At 35.6% G+C, this 24,061-nt stretch overlaps 1 protein-coding gene across 22 annotated transcripts in view; it reads left to right on the top strand.

Moving 5' to 3' along the window:
* Positions 1-24,061, top strand: part of PARD3 (par-3 family cell polarity regulator) — a 678,503-nt gene that overhangs the window by 399,453 nt on the left and 254,989 nt on the right. For 16 of the 22 annotated variants that reach the window (XM_045061110.1, XM_045061112.1, XM_023256514.2 and 13 more), the window contains 5 exons: positions 7,637-7,762; positions 8,873-9,258; positions 14,104-14,243; positions 16,747-16,875; positions 19,261-19,299. In XM_045061110.1, coding sequence (XP_044917045.1) covers positions 7,637-7,762; positions 8,873-9,258; positions 14,104-14,243; positions 16,747-16,875; positions 19,261-19,299 — 820 coding nt within the window. The remainder of the gene's footprint in view (positions 1-7,636; positions 7,763-8,872; positions 9,259-14,103; positions 14,244-16,746; positions 16,876-19,260; positions 19,300-24,061) is intronic. The other 6 variants (XM_023256519.2, XM_023256518.2, XM_023256523.2 and 3 more) reach the window with 1 other exon arrangement.

Here is a 24,061-nt window from a genome sequence, read left to right as displayed (position 1 = left end):
TTGGCAAAACCTTTACAGGGTCAGATATTCAATGTTTTTGCATTATGGGTCACCTGAGTTTCCACTGCAAGCATTCGATTCTGTCATTGTAGCATGAAAGCAACCATAGGCAATATATAACTAAATGAGTGTGGCTATGTTCCACTAAAGCTGCATTTACAAAAACAGATGGCAGGCTTAGTCTTAATGTTGGCTTGTGGGCCATAATTTGACAAAAATGCCCGCCATCATGGAGTTTCTCTTTCTCTTTCTCTTTCTCTTTCTCTTTCTCTTTCTCTTTCTCTTTCTCTTTTCTCTTTCTCTTTCTCTTTCTCTTTCTCTTTCTTCTTTTTTTTCTTTCTTTTGTTTTCTTTCTTTTCTTTCATTTTCTTTCTTTCTTTCTTTCTTTCTTTCTTTCTTTCTTTCTTTCTTTCTTTCTTTCTTTCTTTTTTAAAATTTATTTATTTATTTTGAGAGAGAGAGAGAGAGAGAGAGAACATGTGTGAGTGCACTCACAGAAGTGGGATAGGGGCAGAGAGAGTGGGAGAGAGAGAGAATCCGAAGCAGGCTCAGTGCTGTCAGCTCAGATCCTGATGTGGGGCCTTGAACTCATGATACTTGAACTGAAACCAAGAGTCAGACTTTTATCCTACTGAGCCACCCAGGTGCCCCATGATGGAGTTTCGATTCTAATATTTTTCATATCTAAAATTCCTTCTCCTCTGTTTCCTATTCATAATATTTGGAGAGGGAGACAAGAGCCCAAAATTTCATTGCCACTTACTGGTAGATAAGAAGGTCTTTCTATTGTAACTCTATGTTATTAACTACCAACACACACCCCTAATTCTCAGGAATTCCCAGAAGGCAGCAAATTAAAAAAACAAACTCATTTAACATCTTCCAATTAGTAATAAGTACTCACAGGACTCTTCTTCGTTTATTTGATTGTCAATCCTGAGACTTAAAGGAAAAATCTAGTTTTGGAAAAGCAGCCCTTCCTTGGTAAGACAGGGAGGGAAGGAGGAAGAGTATGTGTGTCTGTGTGCGTCTCTGTATGTTTCTAGCTTTCTGCAAATGGCTCCTGCTGGCATTGCCTTATTAATCATTCACTTTTTATAGATGAATTTTTTTCAACCATTTATCTTCAATTTAATATTTACAGTATCAGGTGAAGGGTCTATACTCTCCTTTCAATTACTGCATTAAAGTTTTTCTTCATGACTTTTTCCCCTGGACTTTTTGCTTTATAATACATCAAAAACAAGAAGTTTGTTTCTTTTTCAGAATTTCTAGTTAGAAATGCTGTGTTACCTTTCTGTCAATCAGTGACTAACTTGACCACATGTTATCTTTATGTTTTTGGCAGAGGAGTTGTTCGGAACTGTTCGACTTTTAAGGCCAGAGATACTGGGACAGAATTCAGCTCTGTCTTTTAGCAAGGGAGCAAGTTAGCTTTGTTTAGCGTCAGTCTTTACATCTGAGGGATGGACACTCCAGTGACTTTGTATGGCTTAAATAGGAAAATATATGCAAATTACACCATATATGTAAAGTACATTTAGCAGAGTACTTGGCAGTGACAGTTAATAAAAATGATATTTTATCTTCCTTTGATCTTCCTGTCATGTGCGTTAGAATATCCTCCATATTGCTGATTATTCTGTTTGTTTAGATAGGTGCTGATTAGTGTATGAAATAGTAGAAAATGATCATTTTTTTCTTCTGTTTTGAATCCAAGATGAGAATTACTGCTGTCATATATTCAAGATTTGCAAAAAACAGTTGACCCTTGAGCAACACAGGTTTGAACTGTGCAGGTCCATTTATTTATGGATTTGTTTCCACTATAAGTACAGTGCAGTATGTAAATGTTTTTTGTCTTTCTTATGATTTTCTTGTTAACATTCTTTTCTCTAGTTTACTTTAAGAATATAGTATACGGTACATATAACATGCAAAATATGTGCTAATTGACTTACCTTATCAGCAAGGCTTTGGTCAGTAGTAGGTTGTTAGTAGTTATGCGTTTGGAAAATCAAATTTATGTGCAGATTTTTTTTACTGTGCTGTGGATCAGCACCCCTAACTCCACGTTGTTCATAGGTCAACTGTACATACTAGTTTAGTTCATTGGGTATATATATGTTAATGAAGAAATAGAGCCAATTTGAATTTCATGGAACCTAGTTCAGGTCAGGAAAGCTTTATGCAAGGTGTGTATATTTCAGATCATGGTAGAATTTTGAAATTATCACTTTTCAAAGAAATATGCTCTTGAACTTTGAGTATTCAATTTTCATTACTTCTGAGAAAACACAATGTAACTTCATGAACTGAATCTGTAGCTTTTATCTGAAAGTTTTTAATTGTGCTTTCTTAGCTGTAGGCTTACTTGTTCTAATAAAGGATTACAATAATACCTTTGTTTTAGGTAGAAAAGTATAGCTTACATTTCGATAAATCTTGCTTCTTTAAATATAGAAGTATGATGCTTGTCATTTCTGCCCTAAGCTGAAAGACTTCTCTATTTTTATTTACCTATTAGAGATTTAAAAAGCAAAGATTTTGTTTTTTAAACTTGGAACTTCTCTGAACTTTCTTCTGTTTGTATCTGCTATGAAGATGGCTGTGGTTCTCAGGGATCAAATGTAGATAATTTCTGGCCCCTCATGTTTAGTGTTCAGTGAACTGAGAGGGTCTTATTGATGGAATCCCATTCTGCATACTCCCACTCTGCCTTCAGTATGGTTGTGGTGTTTATACTGTGTCAGCTTTTGTTAAGATGAATTATGATCATGACCATACAACTGGGTGGCAGTTGTGGGAGTTTACATTATCAAAGCAAAACTCAGACTTGCTTAGCCAATTTAGATGTCAATAAAACCTTTGTTACTTATTTTCAGTTTTATCATTGGTTGTAATTTATACTTAGAATTGAAAATGTTAACATGTATGACTGAGTTTGTTTTAATTAAGTGCATAATTAGGCTAATGAACCTTGTGAAAATGTAGTGGTGCAATCCTTAATATAATCTAAGCAGTTAAATTTCTAATTATACATCCCAAATCATGCTGCATTTCAATGGCTTTGCTTTCTGTATTCTTCTTTGCACTGCCCCCCCTTTATGGTAAGAAACATTGCTCAAGAGCCATGAGGATAGGCTTAAAGAAATAGTTGTGTATTTGCATATTTTTATTGGAGGGAAGTTATTCAGAAGTGAGTTTCGTACATAGTGGACATAGTGTTTTTTTCCCCCAAATTAAAAAAATATATATAGGAAACAGTGGAAAAGGGGGTAGGCCTAGAGATGTTTCAGATTTATCAGGAAAAAAAAAAAATCTATGTGCTCAGAGAGCATATGTGCCAAGTAGGGTTTACATTAGATTTGCACACGAGGTGCAGGAGTCTCTGCTTCTGTCCCCCTAAACCCTACAGACACGCCTTCATAAGTCTGCCTGCCACATTCATCCATCCACCATGTCTCTTCTTCTGTGTCTGTCAGCACAACTCACCTAGGCAATTCTGCTCCTGGACTGATCCCTCCAAGTAGAGCTCACCTGGCTGCCTCTCTTCCCTCTTCTTCTTCATATATATATGTATGTATTTTTTTTTTTTTCTTGTGCAAGGTGACTTCTGGAAAATGGTTGTCCCCAATAAGGAATTCTGGTACTGACTTCCTAGAAGAAGAACTATTCTCTGTCCTAGCACACTGACATACCAAAATGCTCGGAATTTTGTTAGCTTCGAGTATTTTCTCTAAAAAGTGTTACAGGAACCACAACACCATAGGCAGTCAGTTCTTCATCACTTCAGAACAAATACTGGCTGCAGGTTGAATTTGCAAAATATATACCTAACATGTGTTTTTAATGATACAGTTTGAGATGGCTTTAAATTGAAAGTGGGAGGTATGGAAATCTCCGTGCTTGCTCTCATGTGTTTCAGGAACATGAAAGTGTTATCACTTACCCATGATTTCCCTTCAGAGGGTACTTTTCATTCTCAGTCTTGCTGTTATGGTATCAGTTCAATTTTCTTGTGAAGTTTTCTTTTTTTTTTTTTTTTGATAGTTCATTCCCATTCCTTTTGTAATCATTTTCACCTAGTGAAGCAAATGAGATAATTTTGCAGATTATACCACTTTACTTTTAAATTAATCCATTCTTTTGGAGAGAATGATTCTAATAGTGTGGTCAAGTACTTAGAAATCAGCAGGCTACTAACTTCTCCTTAATTCAGTCTGTTCCATTGATTCCCTGATCACTTGCTGTGTTACTCAGGGTGAAATTCATCCTCCCCGCCCCCGCCCCCCCCCCCCCCCCCGCCCTCATCAGTATCCTAATCCTGAGTGCCGAGAAAAAGGATTCTGAGATTTTTGTGGCTATTTTAATAACTGGATTGTAAAAGCCTCTTTTAATAAACTTCTGTTTATATATTCCATGTAAATGTGATGGTGTATTTATTTATGATTTATAACATTTTCTACTGTATATTAGGATTACTGATGAATTAGGCTGTATATGCGGACTTAGAAAGACAAGCCATTCAATAAATGAAGCATGTCATGCTTTTTTACTTTGAATTATTATTCTAGAGTGATTCCCGGCTGGGGGGTGGGGTGGGGTGGGGAGTAGATTATAAAAGAAAAATGATTATTTAGATGAATACAAATGCATAGACCTATTGTGAAAAATAGTGATGCCACTTGTAGAATTAAATTACAGATTTCCAAGTTGTGTTATTTTAAACTGTCATAAATACTGAAAGGATCTATCTGGGGTAAATTTGTAAATTTAAACAAATCATCAATAATAGTTAACTGCTGAACAATTTTCATTAAACATAATCTGTCTATATATGTGTATAGATATATTTCGTTAAAAATATGTGGGCTATTTAGAATATATAACATATTTCAGAGTACATAAGAACCTAATAATTATTAGTCACTTTTTTTTTTATTATTAGTCACTTTTGATTACAGGAGTATTGTAACCATATTGAAAAATCATTCATGATTTCACCGATTAAAAACTAATTAACTAACTGGAGTGATGCTTGGTAGGGCATACTCTTACTGCACACTGAATGCATGCACTGTGGAATAGCTTTCTTGGTCTATAGAGAGATTTAGCAACAGGTGTGGCACCACATATCTGGTTATGTTATGATTGGCTGTGGTGGCTGAGTCATCGTTTCCTTCAAGCTGTCCTTTTACATGGTTGCTTTGATGGTAAAGTGGCCAAAATGTTTTCTACTTCTCATACTACCAATGACTGATTTAATTTGATTTCTCAAATTATTTTCTCTCATTCAACAGAATAATAGATACATCTTAATAATAATAATGTGTTGTCATAGAATACCTCAATCAATTGCATGGAATGCCTTAGTCAATTGCACGTAGAAACACACTAAGACAATAGGGAAGTATGGGGAGACAGATCATGGGCATGATGACATTTTAACATAACCTAATTATTGGTGGCATATTGTGGAATCTCTTCCTTCCACATAGGACTCAGACAGTTAAGTGCTTGTACGGCTATGTCAGTATACTTTGTTCTCACCTTTGAGCCGAGAGAATTTTTGTATTTGTTTAATTCCAGTATATGGTAGTAAGTAACCAAAAATTACCTGTGTAATAATGTTTTTATCAGTCACTAAGATTTTTTTTAGACTCTTACACTAGTAGGTACTAATCATCAAATGTTAAAATTACAAAAGGCAATTTAAATATTATCTCTTCTGGGGTACCTGGGTGGCTTAGTCAGTTAAGCATCCTACTCTGGTTCGTGAGTTCGAGCCCCCCATCAGGCTCTGTGCTGACAGCTCAGAGCCTGGAGCCCGCTTCAGATTCGAAGTGCCTCCCTCTCTCACTGCCCCTCTCCTGCTCATGCTCTGTCTCTTTCTCTCTTTCTTTCAGAAATAAATAAACGTTACAAAAAATTAAGAAAAATACAATTTAAATATTATCTCCTCTGATTATTTTTGCATGTTAGTAGACTTGACCATAGTAAAACATGCTGTAATATACTTAATAATAAAAATTAAAATGAAGTTAAAGTATGATTCAATAAATATTCATGAAAGAAACAAGTTTAAGCTGCAAAGTAACAAGTGAAAAAGGACTTTTGTTTTTAAGTCAATTTATTTCAGTTCGATCATATATTTGGTGTAAATGACATTTTCGTGAAAAAAAAAAAAGAATCTGAATCTAAGTTTCCCTTTGATTGTATTCTCTTTTGCAAAAAGTTTGTTAGAAACATGAGACTTGTTTGTATCAGCTCAACTCATTCAGTTTTCCTTCATTAATGATCTTGCTACCAGCTAGGTGCTTGAGTGTGCCTTGCTGAATGAATCCCATCTTGTCTATCTTCCAGTAGCTTACAACGTACCAGTAGGATAGATAGGGTATATATATAAGTAACAATTGTAGGGGAGCGAGATAAATGGCCACAGAACAAACAACAATTACTGTAAACATTTAAAAGAGGAAGCTATCTATTTGGCTTTTTTCCTGGAAAGCTTGTGTAGGACACAGCAAAAAGATCTATATCTTCCAATAGAATATATTCCAATAGAATATATATAGGCTATTAAAAACTGTGGTGTCTTCAACTTTAATTTTGGCAGGATTCTAAATTCTAGTATCTCTATGGATATTATCTGTAAATATTAGGATTATGAAAGAAGACCCAAGCTTTGGACAGGCCAAAGATTCATAAAAATTTTAACATGATTATCATATATAATTTATGTGAACTATCAAGTCAGTCACAGCACCAGAAGTAGGTGAAGATTCATGTTCCTTGTACTCTGCCGTATAATGTTTGCCTCTTGTCCCAGGGTATCTAGACTGTCCTTCCCGTCAGTCAAGAAATTAGTGCTCTAGACCAAGTGACACTAATAATTTTTGCTTTTTTATCTCCCTATTGGTCTCTTTGGAGAACTTTTAAGTTCATTCAGGCTTTTCTTTTCAACCTGCCATTTGAGCCCATGTTAAGAGGTGACTGATGTTATTTGAGCTGCCACTGGCTTTGTCCTATTTGTTTTCAAATGGAAATAGTGGCAACAAATTAGTTGCATTTGGGAGACCTAACAAGATTTTGAAATTCAGAATATTAGGAACTATCAGATTCAGATGCCAAGAACAGAAACTTTCCTATTTTTCTTCACAAATGCACAATGTGGTGAGGTTCACCTTTCTTCGTTACCTGCGCTTTCACAGAGAGATAGATGGGCTTTGCCGTCCGCAGTGTACCGGCTGGCTTCAAACAGAAAACCGAAATAGCCAAAGCTATTCACAAATACACGCTCATCTATGTTCCACACTGCGATATCCACTGAACCATCAGGCGAGCTCTGTTTGAAGCATTTCTAAGCGTGGAGAGAAGTACACGGTTTGTTTCGGAAACATAATCCTGACAAGCCGGAAACAATTTCTTACGTTTATTGAAAGGATCCATTTCTACACATCATTTATACCGTTGTACTTTTTGTGTTGGTGTTATTTTCAAATATATTAATAACGATTTAATGCACTCCTTTATCAGGAAGTCTTTGTAAATATAGTACCAGCATTAAAGCAGTAGGGCATTGTGCGTGGTAGAAATATTACATGTGTAATGATTTGCATTCTTAATGTTCCAGAACCCTGGGGTTATTAGTAAAACGATTGGAGAAAGGTGGTAAAGCTGAACAAGAAAACCTTTTTCATGAGAATGATTGCATTGTCAGGATTAATGATGGCGACCTTCGAAATAGAAGATTTGAACAGTAAGTGTATGCCGGCTATTCTACTGTTCTTTCGTGCTTTCGGCACGAGACAGTGTAGTGCATTGAAACGCTTCTAGCCACGTCTGTGCCTCTGTCCTTATCCTGGAGAGAAGTATTTTCTGCCGTTATCTAGCTTTGAAAAATTTAATCAAACTCCAGGTAATTACTACTATTAGACTATATTTCAAAATGCCCTCTGACTGATAGAGTGCTTCTTAAAATAATGTGGGTCCGATTTTGACTTCACAATTTTTCTACTTCCTCACCTTTTGGAAAATTTGCCAGTGTGCTAGTTTTTATTATCCTTTAACTCACATTTCCAACTTTGTTGTACATCGTGACTCTGCGTATGGATAAGCGGAGAGAGCTCCTGTGAGCACAGTGTGGTCCACTCAGATTTTCTTTATCCTGATTCAAGTCCTCGTTCAATTAAAAAGGTGACAGTTGTCCAGGTCTTATAAAAAACAAGGCAGGAGAGAGCAGAAATCAGAAGGACGTGGTGTATGTTCTGAGTCGGGAACCAGTGAGAGTTGGAGCAGTTTCTCAGGCTGGTGACAGAGCTGCACTGGGACCAAAACTTTTCATATTTTGAGTCACATCGGTGTTCTTGAGATCTTTGCATACACAGACTTGAATTAATTTTGCTGATAATGGATAGTTGCTCTCTATAGTTTTCTAAGTGTATTTATAAGTATATTCATTTCTTCAAAAACTCAAGTCATCCCCTTTGATTTATTTTTTAAATGTATTGGATAACATCATAGAGACAACATTCTATTTAATTTCTATTCCTATCGCAAGTATAACACCTCTGTTGTGCTTAAAATTATTATTTGATGATTTGTGATTGAGATTATAGTACTTTATCTGCAGTTGTAGACAGTTGTGTCATTTTTAGTTTGAGAATGAGAAATTTATATTTGGAGAAACAGCTATTCTTTTATCAGAGCTTACAAACTTGATTGATAAATGGGATATTAGAATTTTGTTTTTCAGTTTCAACGAAGTCTATCAGTTCTTGTTGCTTAATTAGTGTACTTAATTAAGCTCATAATATCTCCTAGTCTGCCAGTCTCCTTTTGCTAATTTTCCATTCTTTCTCAAACCCAGAGCACAACATATGTTTCGCCAAGCTATGCGAACCCCCATCATTTGGTTCCATGTGGTTCCTGCAGCAAATAAAGAGCAGTATGAACAACTATCCCAAAGTGAGAAGAACAATTACTATTCAAGCCGCTTTAGTCCGGACAGCCAGTATATCGAGAACAGGAGTGCGAACGGTGCAGGCCTTCAGGCCCTGCAGAGAACACCCCGACTGAACCACCCGCCCGAGCAGATAGACCCTCATCCCAGACTACTACCTCAGAGCACACACCCCTCCGGAAAACCGCCCTCAGCTCCAGCTCCGGCAACCCAAAATGTATTTAGTACCAATGTAAGCAGTGGTTACAACACCAAAAAAATAGGCAAGAGGCTTAACATCCAGCTGAAGAAAGGTATGAACCTCCTTGTTTTGTTTTATGGAATTTATTTTAAAAATCAACCCATTATTCTGTGAAAGAACTGATATAATGACTTAGAAATATTTAAAATTATATTTCTTATGCTTTTCAGGTTCATTTTGCTATTTCAGAATTAACATACAAAGTTCAGAGAATAAAGTCTTAAAAGTAAGCTTGTGTGAAGAAGGTAGCAGTGAAACTTTTTGGTAACAGAGGTAATTGCTTTCAGGATATTACTATTAAACCCAAAACAATAACGAGGAATTGCCTGTTTAGATGACCCCCTTCGATACTCAGATACAGCTCTCAAAGAAGACTTTAGAGCTCCTCCATTTCAACCCGATCATTTTGGCAAGGGCAAGTGATTGATTGGTTTGGAGCTGTAGCGGTTCGTGGTAGAAAGTAGGTTCACCAAGCAGGTAGTTCCATTGGCTCCTTGTCTCCTACTTTTCCAGAATATTGAACTACTTCCCTTTCTTAGGGTGACAAGGGAAATTTTAATGAGCCTTGCCAACTCTTTATTACATACATCTTACATCTATTAATTTATTTAAGTATCCATTCCGTAGTCTATGCATCTTTTTATATAGGAAGCATACTTTTCCATTTTGTTCTTCTCAAACACTCAGAGCTGACTAGTAGGCTTGATTTTCTGATTTCCAAACACTGTCCCCTCGAGGCACCAAGGTACACTTTTGCTGTTAATCATTCGTTTTAGCTGGACATTTTGATGTATTTTTAAATCATGTCTTTCAAAATGATGTCATAAAGAATATTTTTCTTTTTGTGAGCTCAACCAACTCCTACAGTCGGATGGAAATGAATCCAAGAAATATTGAGTGATTTCCTTAAGTCACATGGCTGTTGGCAGCAGATTCTTACTAGAACATTTTCCATATCCTGACATTTAGACCATTCTTCTTTCCATTTGGAGCAGGGTTTACAAGGTTGTAAACTCTGAGATTCCTGTTTCCTTTCTAATCATATTCTTTCATTGAACTTTATGTGAACCACAAACTCCTTATTTCTGGTTACTGACTTTTAAGCTCCAGATACCTGGTTGACATGATCAGGAATTGACAGCTTTACTCCACTTTGAAACCTCTTACAAATGCAGAGTTATATCAGCATAAACCCCGTTTAGCTTTGTTAATTCCTGAATGAGATAAATATCAGATCCTGTCTTACTTTTCCTCTACTCAAATGACAGGCCCTGTTTTTTAAGCAAAAACAGGTTAAGAAACACAAATGGAATTGTATAAAAGATAAAATTCTGCCTGGGATCTCTCAACAAAGGGAAAATATTTTACTTGGCTCTTGTCATAAAGATATCAGTTTATAAATACCATTGCCCTTGTACACTGACAGGCATATTCGTTTAGTTAGTTACAGTTTTTCACACAATTGTATATTAACAACTTATGAAACAATATGAACTTTTAGATAAAGTGAAGTTTATTTGCCACTAAAAGAAGCATTCCTTTGAACACAAAAATTAACAGTTTTATTTTAATAGCATTTAAAAAGATATGATTACATTGACACACATGGAGAAAGACTGCACTCAATCATCAAGATTAGAAAAATGGAAACAATGGTTTTCTTTGAAATGTTTTTCTGACTTTGAGGATTCTAAATGATATAGAGCCTCATGGCTCTATCTTCATTTAAATTTACTGTGAGAATGTATGACAAAAGGCTGAAACCAACTGTGTATTCTGTCAATAGTTAGAAATAATTTTATTTGAAAAATAAATTACGCTTATGATAAATGAGAGTGAAGAAAGCTGATTCTCTTCCATTAATGCTGAATACATATTTTAAAAATAATGATTGTATGAGAGTTTAACATGCTTTCATTGTAGCCAGCTGCTAAGATTTTTACCAATTAGGATTGTTACATTTAACATTTTTGATGAAGTCCATCAAAAACTTAGGGTGTGTCGGTGTTAAATTTTAAACTCAGTTCAAGGTGAACTGACATGCTTTGAATGATAGTTCTTCATAAACTGAGTTCAATTCTATTTACTAAAAAGACAGGCCTTCATTTTAATGATTCTTTGGCATAATTTAGGAACCCTGTCATATAACATGACAAAATAGGATAGCCCTTTATGTACTTGCTTCCGTAATTATGATTTCTTAATATTTATTGCCATTTTGCCATTCTCAAGTACCCTGCTCTTTTGTAGAAATTAGCTTTTTAATAAAGTCAGAGGAGAAGGTCAGTAATCTGTTTCAGTCAGTGCAAAATGTTTTGTTGGCTTTGCTAAATGAAAATTGATATCTATTTATCTTTCTTTTAAAGGTCATTGCCTGGACTTTTAGCTTACAGATTTAGGGGTTATTGCTGATATTTTAATAGTATTGAGGTTCATGTAACAGTCAGTCTTTATAGTTCATACAAATTAATATTGCGAAAGGAGAATAATTTAGAATTTTCTTAATAAATGTTATTGCAAGTCATTAGAGTTTCATGAAAGCCAGAGACATATGGAAACATCCCAGAAGAATAATTAGGAAAATTTCATATAGACAAGATGCCATTCAAGTCTTCAGCACGTAAGACTCAAAAATTAACAGTCCAGGCACATTGTTAAAGTGACTTCAGACTTGATGTAAATGAATGTTTTATAAGAACTTGAAAACATGTAGGGTAGGTTTTGTTACAGGTATAACAACAGAATGTAATTTTTTCCCCTTCATTTCAGCTTTGTTTCTTCTTTAAGCCACGTTTTCATTCACAATTACTAACTCAAATCACTTACTTACAGATTTATACTCTTGCTTATGGTTCCGTATTGAGTGTTGCACCAAGTTAGTGTATTCTTCTGCAGATTATTCACCTTTATGTAGTTCTTTATTCTTCCCACATGAGCAGTATTTCTCCTAGTACCATTTTGACTGAAATGGAAACCAATATCCTAAAAAGTAACTTTTTATTTTTTAATGTTTTAATATATTTCCTTATTTATTTTGAGACAGAGAGAGAGTGTGTGCCAGCAAGTGCAAGTAGGAAAGGGGCAGGGAGAGAGAGACAATTCCAAGCAGGATCCACACTGTCAGGGAAAAGCCCAACGTGAGGCTCCATCTCAGGAATCATGAGATCATGACCTGAGCTAAAATCAAGAGTTGGGCACTTAACTGACTAAGCCACCCGGGTGCTCCCAGACTAACTTTAAAAAGTTCTGGTTTTGGTGCCTGGGTGGCTCGGTTACGCATCTGACTTTGGCTCAGGTCATGATCTCACGGTTTGTTGGTTCGAGCCCTGCATCAGGCTCTGTGCTAACAGCTTGGAGCCTGGAGCCTGCTTTGGATTCTATGTCTCCCTCTCTCTTTTCCCCTCCCCTGTTTGTTCTCTTTCTGTCTCTCAAACAAAAAAATGAATAAACATTAAAAAAAAATTAAAGGGGCGCCTGGGTGGCTTAGTCGGTTAAGTGTCTGACTTCGGCTCAGGTCATGATCTTGCGGTTAATGAGCCCGAGTCCCACATCGGGCTCTGTGCTGACAGCTCAGAGCCTGGAGCCTGCTTTGGATTCTGTGTCTCCCTCCCTCTCTGCTCCTCCCCAACTCGCTTGCTCGCTTGCTCTCAAAAAAATGAATAAACATTAATAAAACATTTAAAAAGCTCAGGTAGAAATTAATCATTATTAGAAGTGTTATAAAAATTGTGTGATTCATTAGAAATTTGTTGTAGTCTTTACATTTTTTCTTGGCTCATTTTGGCTTGTTTTCTGTTGATTCTAGTAACTATAACCCTTTTTCTGCACTGCATTGCCTTTATGAGTGCCTATCAAGAAAGCTGCTTGAAGAACCTAAAATTTAAATTCTATGGAATGTTGCAGTAATTTATAAAGGCCTTGTTAATTTCAGTACTTTTATTTTATTTTATTTTATTTTATTTTATTTTATTTTATTTTATTTTATTTTATTTTATTATTTTTTTAATGTTCATTGATTTTTGAGAGAGACAAAGCATGAGCTAGGGAGGGGCAGAGAGAGAGACACAGAATCTGAAGCAGTCTCCAGGCTCTGAGCTGTAAGCACAGAGCCCAGTGCAGAGCTCGAACTCACGAGCCGTGAGAGCATGACCTGAGCCGAAGTCAGACACGCAACTAACTGAGCCATCAGGCACCCCTCAGTACTTTTAAACATAATATCATGATCTGTAGACTTGCTAACTATGATCAGAGATGGGGTCTTCACTGGATAATTTGCCTTTGTATTTTATTTTAAAAATTTTACTGATAATTGATCGAGAATATGTAGGGTGAGATTTAGGTGAACAAATCTAGGTCCTGTCAGTAAATTGTTGTAATTACAGTTTGGGGAGGTTCTGATATCTGTATCTAGTAAAACTTCTCTTTTCCCTATTTCTTTTCCATCTCCTGATCATTTTCTCTTTCCTTGCTTCATCTCCTACCCTTTAAATCTGGATACCAGTATTGCACAATAATGATTGATTTTGGGGGTACTGTGGATTGTGTTAGAATTTTTTTCCACATGGAGAGTTAAATTTATTTCACACGAAACATTCAGGCCAGTTTAAAACATTTAGCTGTGGTATTTGTATATTACCTTTCATTTATCTTGGACTAGATTCACATTTCTTCTTAGATTAAAGAATTTTGAAGTATAAACCATTTAAAGCTTCCATAATTTAGTCTACTTTGAAAAAGCTATTAAAATCTTTATGGTATTAAAAGCAATGTAGGCCCCTGTGAACACTACAAAATGTCAAGTTTAGGTAGAGAATAACAAATCTTTTATGTGCCATACACCTGTGAAATTCAAGGTATCTCATTTTATTTACTTCTTTTGTTGTTGTTATATGTTTAGGTACAGAAGGTTTGGGATTCAGCATCACTTCCCGAGATGTAACAATAGGTGGCTCAGCTCCAATTTATGTGAAAAACATCCTCCCCAGGGGGGCCGCCATCCAGGACGGCAGACTCAAGGCAGGAGATAGACTTATAGAGGTGAGTGACCTTCTAAAAGTCAAAAGTGCTGTGAGTGTTAAAAAGTTCCATTTTTAAGGGTCAGCTCATTTGTCACATTTTCATAAATATGAAAATAAATTATATATTTTAACAGAAGTACGCATCATGAAACAGTGAATTTCTGCTTTACTTCTACTTTTTTCTATGTTATTTGATGAGAAATATCTTTTCATTGAATTTGCTCATAAATTTTTAGTTACTCAGACATTTGGTTTATGAGATAACATTTGTCATTATGTAAGTACAGTGTCTGTTAGGTTATATTTCTAGATGGCTTTAAATTTATGTCTGGTAATATAGAAATGATATCTAGTTTGTAATCAGAACACAGACAAATGTAATAAATGAAAACAGTGTGTCTTGATGAGAGGAAATTTTGAAATGGCAGCATGGAGAATGAATTGAGACATAAAAATCAAATGTCAGAAAGAAAATAGTTTTTCAGAATTTCCTCTTCTGTACCTCAGGAGTTTCGGTTCATTGGTCTTTGAGACCATCTTAGACATACGTAAACATACATAGAAATTTCTGTGTGTGTGATCATTTGTATATATAGAAATAAAAGGAAGAAAGGTTGAAAAAATCTTACTAGTCATTTTTCTTAGTGTTTTCTTCCGAGAACATAGTCTGTATTCTTAGCAGCATATATTGTGTTTCCTAATTTTAACTAGTATTCAAACACTAATGTTAAGAGGACATTTTTATTGCATTTTCTTCTTTACTCATAACTTCATATGTAGTTTCGAATTCTGCAGATTGAGGTTTCTTGAAAAGTAATTGAGCAAAGGATTGCCTTTCAGATTTTTCTATGTCCACATTTTGGGCCTAGATTTCTTAAATCTTACTTCTTTCCTGGTCGTATTGTTCATGTGACACCATTTTTTAAAGGGGCACTGATACAATCTAAATAAAAGGAAAAGTCTGGGTATGAATTATATTTACAGTGCTGTTTCCAGAAAGGACCACTTGTCCTTGGGGCGTAAACTAAGTAGTATTAGTCCAAATTTGCATTTGTAGCTTTTTTTTAAGTAGTAGGAAGCTCACACAGGACTTGAATCTAGTCATCTTTGCCTCTGAGTGTCAAAAATGTGTGTCCTGCACCAGTCCCACTTCCTTCCTTCCCTTCCCTTCCCTTCCCTTCCCTTCCCTTCCCTTCCCTTCCCTTCCCTTCCCTTCCCTTCCCTTCCCTTCCCTTCCCTTCCCTTCCCTTCGCTTCGCTTCCCTTCCTTCGCTTTCCTGCTTGCTTTCTTGCTTTCTTGCTTTCTTGCTTGCTTTCTTTGCTCACATAATTGCTTTACTCTCAACACATCACAAAGGCAGTATTTCTATTTTTGAACATTGGGAAGAACCTCCAACCTGTATTTCTTTCGAGTTAGGTTTTATTTTCTGTAGCTGTCAGCTTTCTTTGAAACTGCATTTTCAAACATTTTAAGCCTAACTTTCCACGATTTGTACTTGTAGCTATACAATATCAACAATCTTTTGAGCAGTTTTTCTGAGCATCTGGAAATTGGAACACATATCTTAAAAATAGTATCAAATCAGTAATTTTTTTATTACCTGGAAATTTTTCCTTTCTTTAAACCTATTATTCTTAAATCTTTCACGCATTCACTTACTAGCATACATTGAGTGGTGGTCGATTGTGTTTGGTGGAGAGGGAAAGATTCCAAAACATATTTTAACTACAAGGATATTTTGATATTACAATTTAAATAATATACTTTGTTGCCTTTGACAAAATTTTATTTTTGTCTAAAGTTAATACTGAATAGTTTTTAAACGAAATTTTCACTTTTATTTCTTTTAAGTGTATACTGCTATCTGATAATGTTATACTTCTTAAAGATCAAAATGATGAGATTCCTCAGGAATTGGCTATTTTAAATCTCTTTGTTTTGGTAGAATTCTCTTAAACCATTGAAAAATATTGAGGTATTGCTACCTCAAACTATTGCTACCCCTTCAAAAATGTTATTATCATTCTGCATTCTTCCTTAATGCTTGCCTTTTAGGGATAAAAAGTTGTCTTCATAGTTTTCAGTAAAATTTCATTGAAAGTTATACCAAAAATTTTAGTGTGGTTTTACTATCCCCTATAACCTTGTTATTTTCTTATAAGAAAATCTATGATACACGAGGCCATCAAGATATCTCAGTTCAAAGCCAGTAAGTTTTGTGTTAACATGATAATTTGGATATAGTGCTTGTTTATTGCTTGTTACTTGTTAGTGCTCTGGTAGCTGTGGCTTTTGGTTTATTAAAGAGCACTAAAAGATTTACTGCTTCCTGGCTCACTTCTAGATACCTAGTCTATATTTCTTTGTTAACCACAACAGCCTGGTGGCTAGCAGATCATGGAAGAATTTACCATGAAATGAATTGTGCTCCATCGTAGACATGATTGGTTCTACGATGTGTGTCTTTTCTTCTGTCTTACGTTTGCATAGGATTGCAGCTGAAAACTTTTTATTTGTTTTAGGTAAATGGAGTCGATTTAGCAGGCAAATCCCAAGAGGAAGTTGTTTCCCTGTTGAGAAGCACCAAGATGGAAGGGACCGTGAGCCTTCTGGTCTTTCGCCAAGAAGATGCCTTCCACCCAAGGGAACTGGTGTGTAAATTTAGAGCAGATGAATGATTTCTGATGAACATGAGCCAGGGATCTGGGCTAGCCACCTGATGGCCCATGTTTACTAAGACATTTTCCAAGTAGTGTATATGTTTTATATATCTTTCAGCCTTAACTGAATATAAGCATTTTTTTCTTCTATTCTTTTTAGTTTTGGAAATAGATATTCACAATTTTGAATGTAGGGGTCTTTAAAAATCAAATTACATGGATATTTTCTAGGACAGCACATGTTTATTACTGAACGCTTTCAGATGGACTGATTGAATACAGAGATGTTGATTATTTCATAACTGTCACTTCAAAGGCTGGTGTTGAAAACGTGCCATCTTCTCCACTACATATGACAAATTTTCATATTTCAGATTTCATAATGCATTTAGCTAAACCAAATAAAGCTTCTTGCTTACTATTGTATGAAAAGAGTACCTTAAAGTATTATTGTTGAAAGTAAGGAGTCCTGAGTGGCACTGAGTCCCATGGCCATCAATTACTAATATAGACCTTATTTGGAATGACACAGAAACAAAAAGGCATTTGTTTGCTATTTATTTCATTTTTTATATGTGTATCAATATGTCTAAATTCAAGAGGTATTTACATAGTATTGGTGTGAATGAAATATGTATACTAAACTGACATAGTTTGAATGTTTTTCTGCAAAAAGTGCCAGGTTTCATTTATTGTGTAAAAACAACATAATTGGAGGAATCACTTTTATCTTTTGATGTGGTAAGAAAATTGTTTTATTTCTGGGACAAGTGGTATTTTAAATATTTCAAAACAGATTTGAGTTGGGCCATATTAGAACATTTGACATCTCTTTCAGTTAGTTCTTAGGCTGTCTGCAACAATTAATCTGTATCTACTGGAGTGTCAAGGTTTAAGGGGGCCCAGTTCCCAAATTTGCCCTGTCTCTTATGGCACAAGAGCCTTAAGTCTCTTATGCTAATATTTCAAGTATGGATATGTCGTGGTTATTAAAACTTTCTTTTTATCTTAAGCCAGATATATTTCAGTGTAGGAATACTACATCCCCAGGTTACCCAAATTTACTGTGATTTCATGGAATTTCAGATTGTGATAGGGCTGAAAACTGAACACTTGTGTTTTAAGTAGATTTTGAAAATTATAAAAATGTCTTTATTTCTATTTTAAAATGTTGAATGCATTATTTCTGAATTTAAATTCAGTTTTCCGTTTTCCCCCCACTGTTATCCAATTTTGTGCTTAAAATGCCACCTGATCCTAAATCTGGAGATGTCTCTATTAAATTGTAAATGAGCACTTAAAAAAAAATACTAGGCTTTAGCTGTGATTTGCTGAAGCTTTAATTCTTCCTCGGTACATCTTAGCCTGTGTAATAGTTAGCATCATCAGATTGCCAAAGCTCAAACACCACTCTTCAGCGGGCCCTTCTCAGACTTAGTGCCAACAGGCAGCCAGCTTAAGGTTATTCAGGTTCTTCTTGTCCAATTTTGATCTTCCAGGCTTCTGTTTTCCCCTTCTGCTGCTAATTTTTTTTTCCTCTTGGTTATTTAATTTATTGCTTGTGAGCTTTTCATTAAGGAGTGAGCCAGTAGGCCGTCAGTCTATTATTCATGTTGCAGCTGCTTTTTAAGATTTCAAAGAATATAATTCTGAAAAACTTAAAGTGGGGGATTGCATTTAAAATGATCTTTGAATCCAATTAACAAAACTCTTTTCCTCTGTTTGGGGTGTCTGTGTTTAAATTCTGTGTCTAAAACAAAATACTTTTATCAATATGTGCCTTTTTTTAAAAATAAATCAACCTTTTAAATATCTATCTAATTAAAGCAACTCTATAATATATGAAACACATCACATTTGTAACCGGTGTAGTATTTATCATATAATACTTGTGGTTCAGACTGTTATTATCTGGTCTAGCTATCAAATTAAAATATACCTCATAACTTTGACGTAGTTGGGAAATGCAAAAAACAGAATTAGAAACAGTGCCACGAATAGAGAGGCAGTCTGGTGAGATTTGTTTTCTTCCAAATAATAAATTCATGATATACTGTGAGTGAGGGAGTCAGAATTTACATCTAGGAAAATGTCTTAACACACACGCACACACACACAAGATAATATAACTGTATCACATGCACACACACACACACACACACACACACATACACACACACATACATATAAGATAATATAATCACATCAGTGAAAGTTTGGAAGACAGTAATACATCAGCCATAATATAATCACCCGCCTTATATTTTGTGGAATTTAAGAACCAGCAAAATTTCCTGTAGAGTCAAGCTTTGTGTCCCTGTGTGTTGAAGATGGCTTCAGTCAGTCTGTATTTATATTTTTCTTCAATTCTTCTAGAATGCAGAGCCAAGCCAGATGCAGATTCCAAAAGAAACGGTAAGAGCTTTGTCTTTTGCAGGATGCAGAGATGTTGAAGAGATAAATGGAACTAACTTCTGACTAATTAAATATGAAGTTACTTGTCCTCCCTCTTCCTCACTCACAATAGATACTACATAGATTCATTAAATTCCCAACTGGTCTCATCTTAAGGTGACTTATTGTTAATACCCTAGATGGATAATGTTTCATGATTTCCTTTGGGTAAACAGGGTTAGAACAGAGAGAGACATTAGAATAATTTGCTGTTCACCTTCACAATAAGAGGGACCAAAATTTGGTAAGTGTAGTAGTTTGACATACATATAAAAGTCTTCATGAGTTGTGACATGTTATATTTTCAGTGGCTACAAAGTAAAAACATAAATAAAAAAGAAGACTTGATTCAGGCACAGAAAAAATAGGGAGGGCTGAAAGCACAATAAAAGTATCATAAACAGAAAAAATAAAGTGATACATCTGTAATTAGGCTAAACATATTAGTTGTCATATTAACTTATAGCCATTACAAGTATTTTACTTATAAGTTAATGTAGCATATTATAACAGGTAATTTCTCTTAATAAAAGTAACCACTCACAGCTTAGATTAAAATGCAAACCTAGTTCTATTCTGTTAAAGAGACAAATCTTAATACGACCTGGAAATAAAGGAGTAAGTTGAGTTCTAGCAGGCAATGCTAATGTATTGAAAGTAGGGATTGCCATATCAGCCTTTTCAGTCTCTGAAAGTATGGTTTTTAGTGTGGTTGCATGGCATGGGGTAAAAAGATAGGATGTTTTATACTGACACATAACATCCAGTAGAAATTCTAACAGTCATGATGCTTTATACATCAAACAACATGGCATAAAAGCGTATCATTTCCAAATTCTTCTAAGTACAAAGAAAATTTAACAAAACCATATCTCCAGTGGATGATGCTAGTGTGTATTTTTCAAAACTGTCATATTAGGTAGAAAAAAAAATAAGAGTGTGAAGAATTTGAATAACATAGTTAACAGGTTTGGTTTCTCTTTACATACTCATAAACAGATAACTTTGAATCTAATAAACAAAATGTTATTTTAAAATATTCTATAATCACAATCATGGTTAACAAGTCAGACCTCGGAGGAAAATCATTAAACAACCTTGAAAATATTACACATTCAGAAATATGAGTGATAGAAAATTTATAGTCATAGTTTTTTATTCATAAAATCAGTTGGTCAGTGATAACTAATCAAAATCACAATGGTATTTGTGTATGAATATGGTGGGAGTAGGTGGAAAGGGTAGGGGAAATTGGACAGATTGATTTTAAAGAATTTCAACTGGGCACAAGTGTGATCTGTACTATTTCATAGGCAATAATGACAGCAAAATGTACTGTAGAGCTACAATTCTTAAGATAGCATGATATTTGTTACAGGAATAGACAAAGAGAACATTTGAACACATTAGCAAAATAGAAACAGACCTGATGTATATGTTAAAGGTGGTATTTCAAAATAGTGGTAAACTATGGTTTATTTCATGTTTTAAAAAATTGGCTATTCACTTTAAAAAGTTACATTTTTTTTCTCACCATACACCAAAGTAAATCCCAGTTGGTTATGAAATTAAACCTTAAACAATATTAAAAATCATTTAAAAATATGTAAACAAGAATATAAATTAAAAATATGTGAAAAATCTGTGTTAACTTTGGGTACTGAATGTTTGTCCAAGCAGGGCAAAACCAAAATGTCATTAGATAAATAGATTTATTTGTGTGTGTGTGTGTGTGTGTGTGTGTGTGTATGTGCATGCATGTGTGTAACTTTTGTATAGCAGTAACCATACCATGAAATAGTGAAAAGGTAAATGCGAACTAGGGGAAGTATTTTGCAATGTGACCGTCGGTAAATAACCACCCCTTTATTGTTAGAATCTTCTTACAGAGCTTTTAGCAAAACAGAATGATTTCACACATAAAGTTCAGTTAACCCTTGAATGAGGGTTTGAACGACGTGGGTCCATGTATATGTGGATTTTTTTTTTTTATAAATATGGTGCAGTACTGTAAACGTATTTTTCTTCCTTATGATTTATTTAATAGTATTTTCTTTTCTCTAGTTTACTTTATTGTAAGAATACGGTGTATAATACATATCACAAAATAGGTGTTAATCGACCGTTTCTGTTATCGGTAAGGCTTCTGGTCATCAGTAAGCTATTGGTGAAGTTTTTGGGGAATCAAAAGTTATATGAGGATTTTCTAGTGTGTTGGGGCAGGGGGGAGTTGGGGGCATTGCCCATAATCACCACCTGTTAAGGTCTAGGACAGTGTGAGACAAAATCTTGCTGTAAGCTGTAAAGATAGACATATTCTCTGAAAACATTTAGGCAGTCCTGGTGGGGAAATTGATGATTAGTCTTGACCTTTTCAATCACTAAAGGGAAGAAGTGACATGGGCTTTCAATGAAGTATTCCACTGAGAATTCCAAAGTCCATTTCATTCCACTTCTCACCCACTAGCCTTGTGTGTTCAGGAGAAAATTTGCCCAGCAAATGACAATCCAATCACTAACAAAAGAAGTTATATGCATATGTATGTGGGTCTGATTTCTGATTACAATGGAAATTTTTTCTAATGAGGGTTTTCTGAACTGAGTCAGAAATCCCAGTTTTTTTTCTAAATATTTTCTTTTCCGTTTCTTGGTGTTTTGTTGTTGTTGTTGTTTATTTGTTTTGTTTTTACTGTGTCCTCTCACATCTGTGCCTTTGTTCCTGCTCTTACCATGTATATAATATAATACCATTTTGGGTTTTTAAAGGCTTCATGTTACATTTATAACTTAAAAAAAATTGACTTCCTGGGCCTCTGCTTCTCTTTGCACCTTTTGAGGGCAAGTCATTAAATTCATTCAAGTCTTGAAATTCTCTGATATTTGTTATTTAAACTTTTATGTAATTGTACGCACCTCGAGAATGGATAGGTCCTAAAACTCAATTAATCGTTTGTTCGTTGATTATTACAATGACCCATAACTGATTTAGTCTGAGAAATTGAAAATATGTCATTAAGGTATGTTGAGTAAGTTCAGTGACTACTAGACCTCTTGAATTGATGAGATATAAGTTTTCTGTACGTCTTCTAAATATCATCTTAATTAATGAGAGCAGCAGATTGTCTTCTAAATATCATCTTAATTAATGAGACCAGCAGATTGTAGCCAGGGTGCAATGGTACAAGAACATGTAGCTCTTGGGTCCCAAATACACCAGGTTCAGATGCTTGCTCCTGACAAAATCCAGAGGCAGAGAGACGGCTGGAGGTGAAACAAGAGAGGGATTTATTTCAGTGAGGCCAACACCAGGAAGACAGTAGGCTAATATCTCAAAGATTGTCTCCAAAGTGCTGAATATACTTCTAGGTTTATATAAGGAAAATGTGGAGCAAAGGTCGGTGGGTACAAGTGTTGCTGGGTGAACTGGAGAGACCACAGGCCCTGAGGCCTCAACCCAGCCTGTCCCAAAGATGGCACCAAAGGCTCTTGGTCTTGTTACGAGAAAGAATTCCAGGACAGAAACAATAGAGCATACGAGAGACATAAGCAGGAATGTTTATTAAAGTAAGAGTATACTCTGGGGTGCCTGGGTGGCTCAGTCGGTTAAGCATCCAACTCTTGGTTTTGACTCAGGTCATTATCTCCTGGTTTGTGAGCCTGAGCCCTGCATCAGGCTCTGTGGTTACAGTGTGGAGCCTGCTTAGGTTTCTCTGTCTCGCCCTCTCTGTTCCTCCCCCCACTTGGGCTCTCTTTCTCTCTGTCTCTCAAATTAATTAACTTGAAAAAAAAATCTAAAAAAAGTGAAAGTATCCTCTCAAGATGTGAGAGTGCCCTGGGGGTTGGGTTTCTATCTTATATTGAAGGTGTGGAATATTCACTACTTGGGGTGGGGATTTCTCAGAAGCAGGTTTTGAGCCTTTTCTTCCTTATTTGGTCAGGGGTTTCTGGCCTACTTTGTCAGCCATCTTGGGCCTATCTGGTTTGATCCAGCTCCTTGTGGTTTTGTTTTGGATTGTTGCCAGGACAGGCAACTGACTTTCTCAGTAGCTGGCCTTGACTTCCTTTTTCTTGGCCTCCAGGTCTTCTGTTAGAACCTAACTAACTGTCTCTAACACATACAGGTGGGCAGTGAATGTCGAGTTGATCATTGTCTTGGGGTCAGTCACACTTGGGTCTTGCTGGCTCAGGGGAGTCCTTATTGCCTGAGGGGCTAGTTTTGGTTCCCATGAGGACATTATTTGCCCACTGTGTCTTTTGCCTCAGTTAAGAGATAAGCTGAAAACAAGAACTTAATCTATTAGAAAGTACAGATTGAGGTCAAAATGGAAATAGTTGACGTCCTTTTTTAAGATTAGAAACTTTAGCTTCAAGTTACCCATTCAGGATTGAACAAAATGCCAAAATATTTAACAGAGGCTCAGTGTCACTTGCTCTGTGCCCTGACAAACTCCTTTGTCTCTGAGAAGTTTATTTACTTGATAGAAAGCACTCTTATGTGGATGTCCTGGTTGGACAAGACAGTACTTGGGTGTACTAAGTCACGGTGGTTCTCCAGAGAAATGGAACTAATAGGATACGTCTGTGTTTAGGAAGAGATTTTAGCATAACGGATTATCTAGTGTGATTGTCAGGGCCACCAAGTCCGAATCTGCAGTGTTTCAGTCAGCGGATTGCAGACCCTGGAGAGCCACTGGTGCAGATGACTTCCGATGTCAGTCTCCTG

The sequence above is a fragment of the Felis catus genome, chromosome B4 (genome assembly GCF_018350175.1).
Source record: "Felis catus isolate Fca126 chromosome B4, F.catus_Fca126_mat1.0, whole genome shotgun sequence".
Classification (NCBI taxonomy): domain Eukaryota; kingdom Metazoa; phylum Chordata; class Mammalia; order Carnivora; family Felidae; genus Felis; species Felis catus.
The sequence above is the reverse complement of the archived record's forward strand: the minus strand, read 5'-3'. Positions and strand labels throughout refer to the sequence as shown.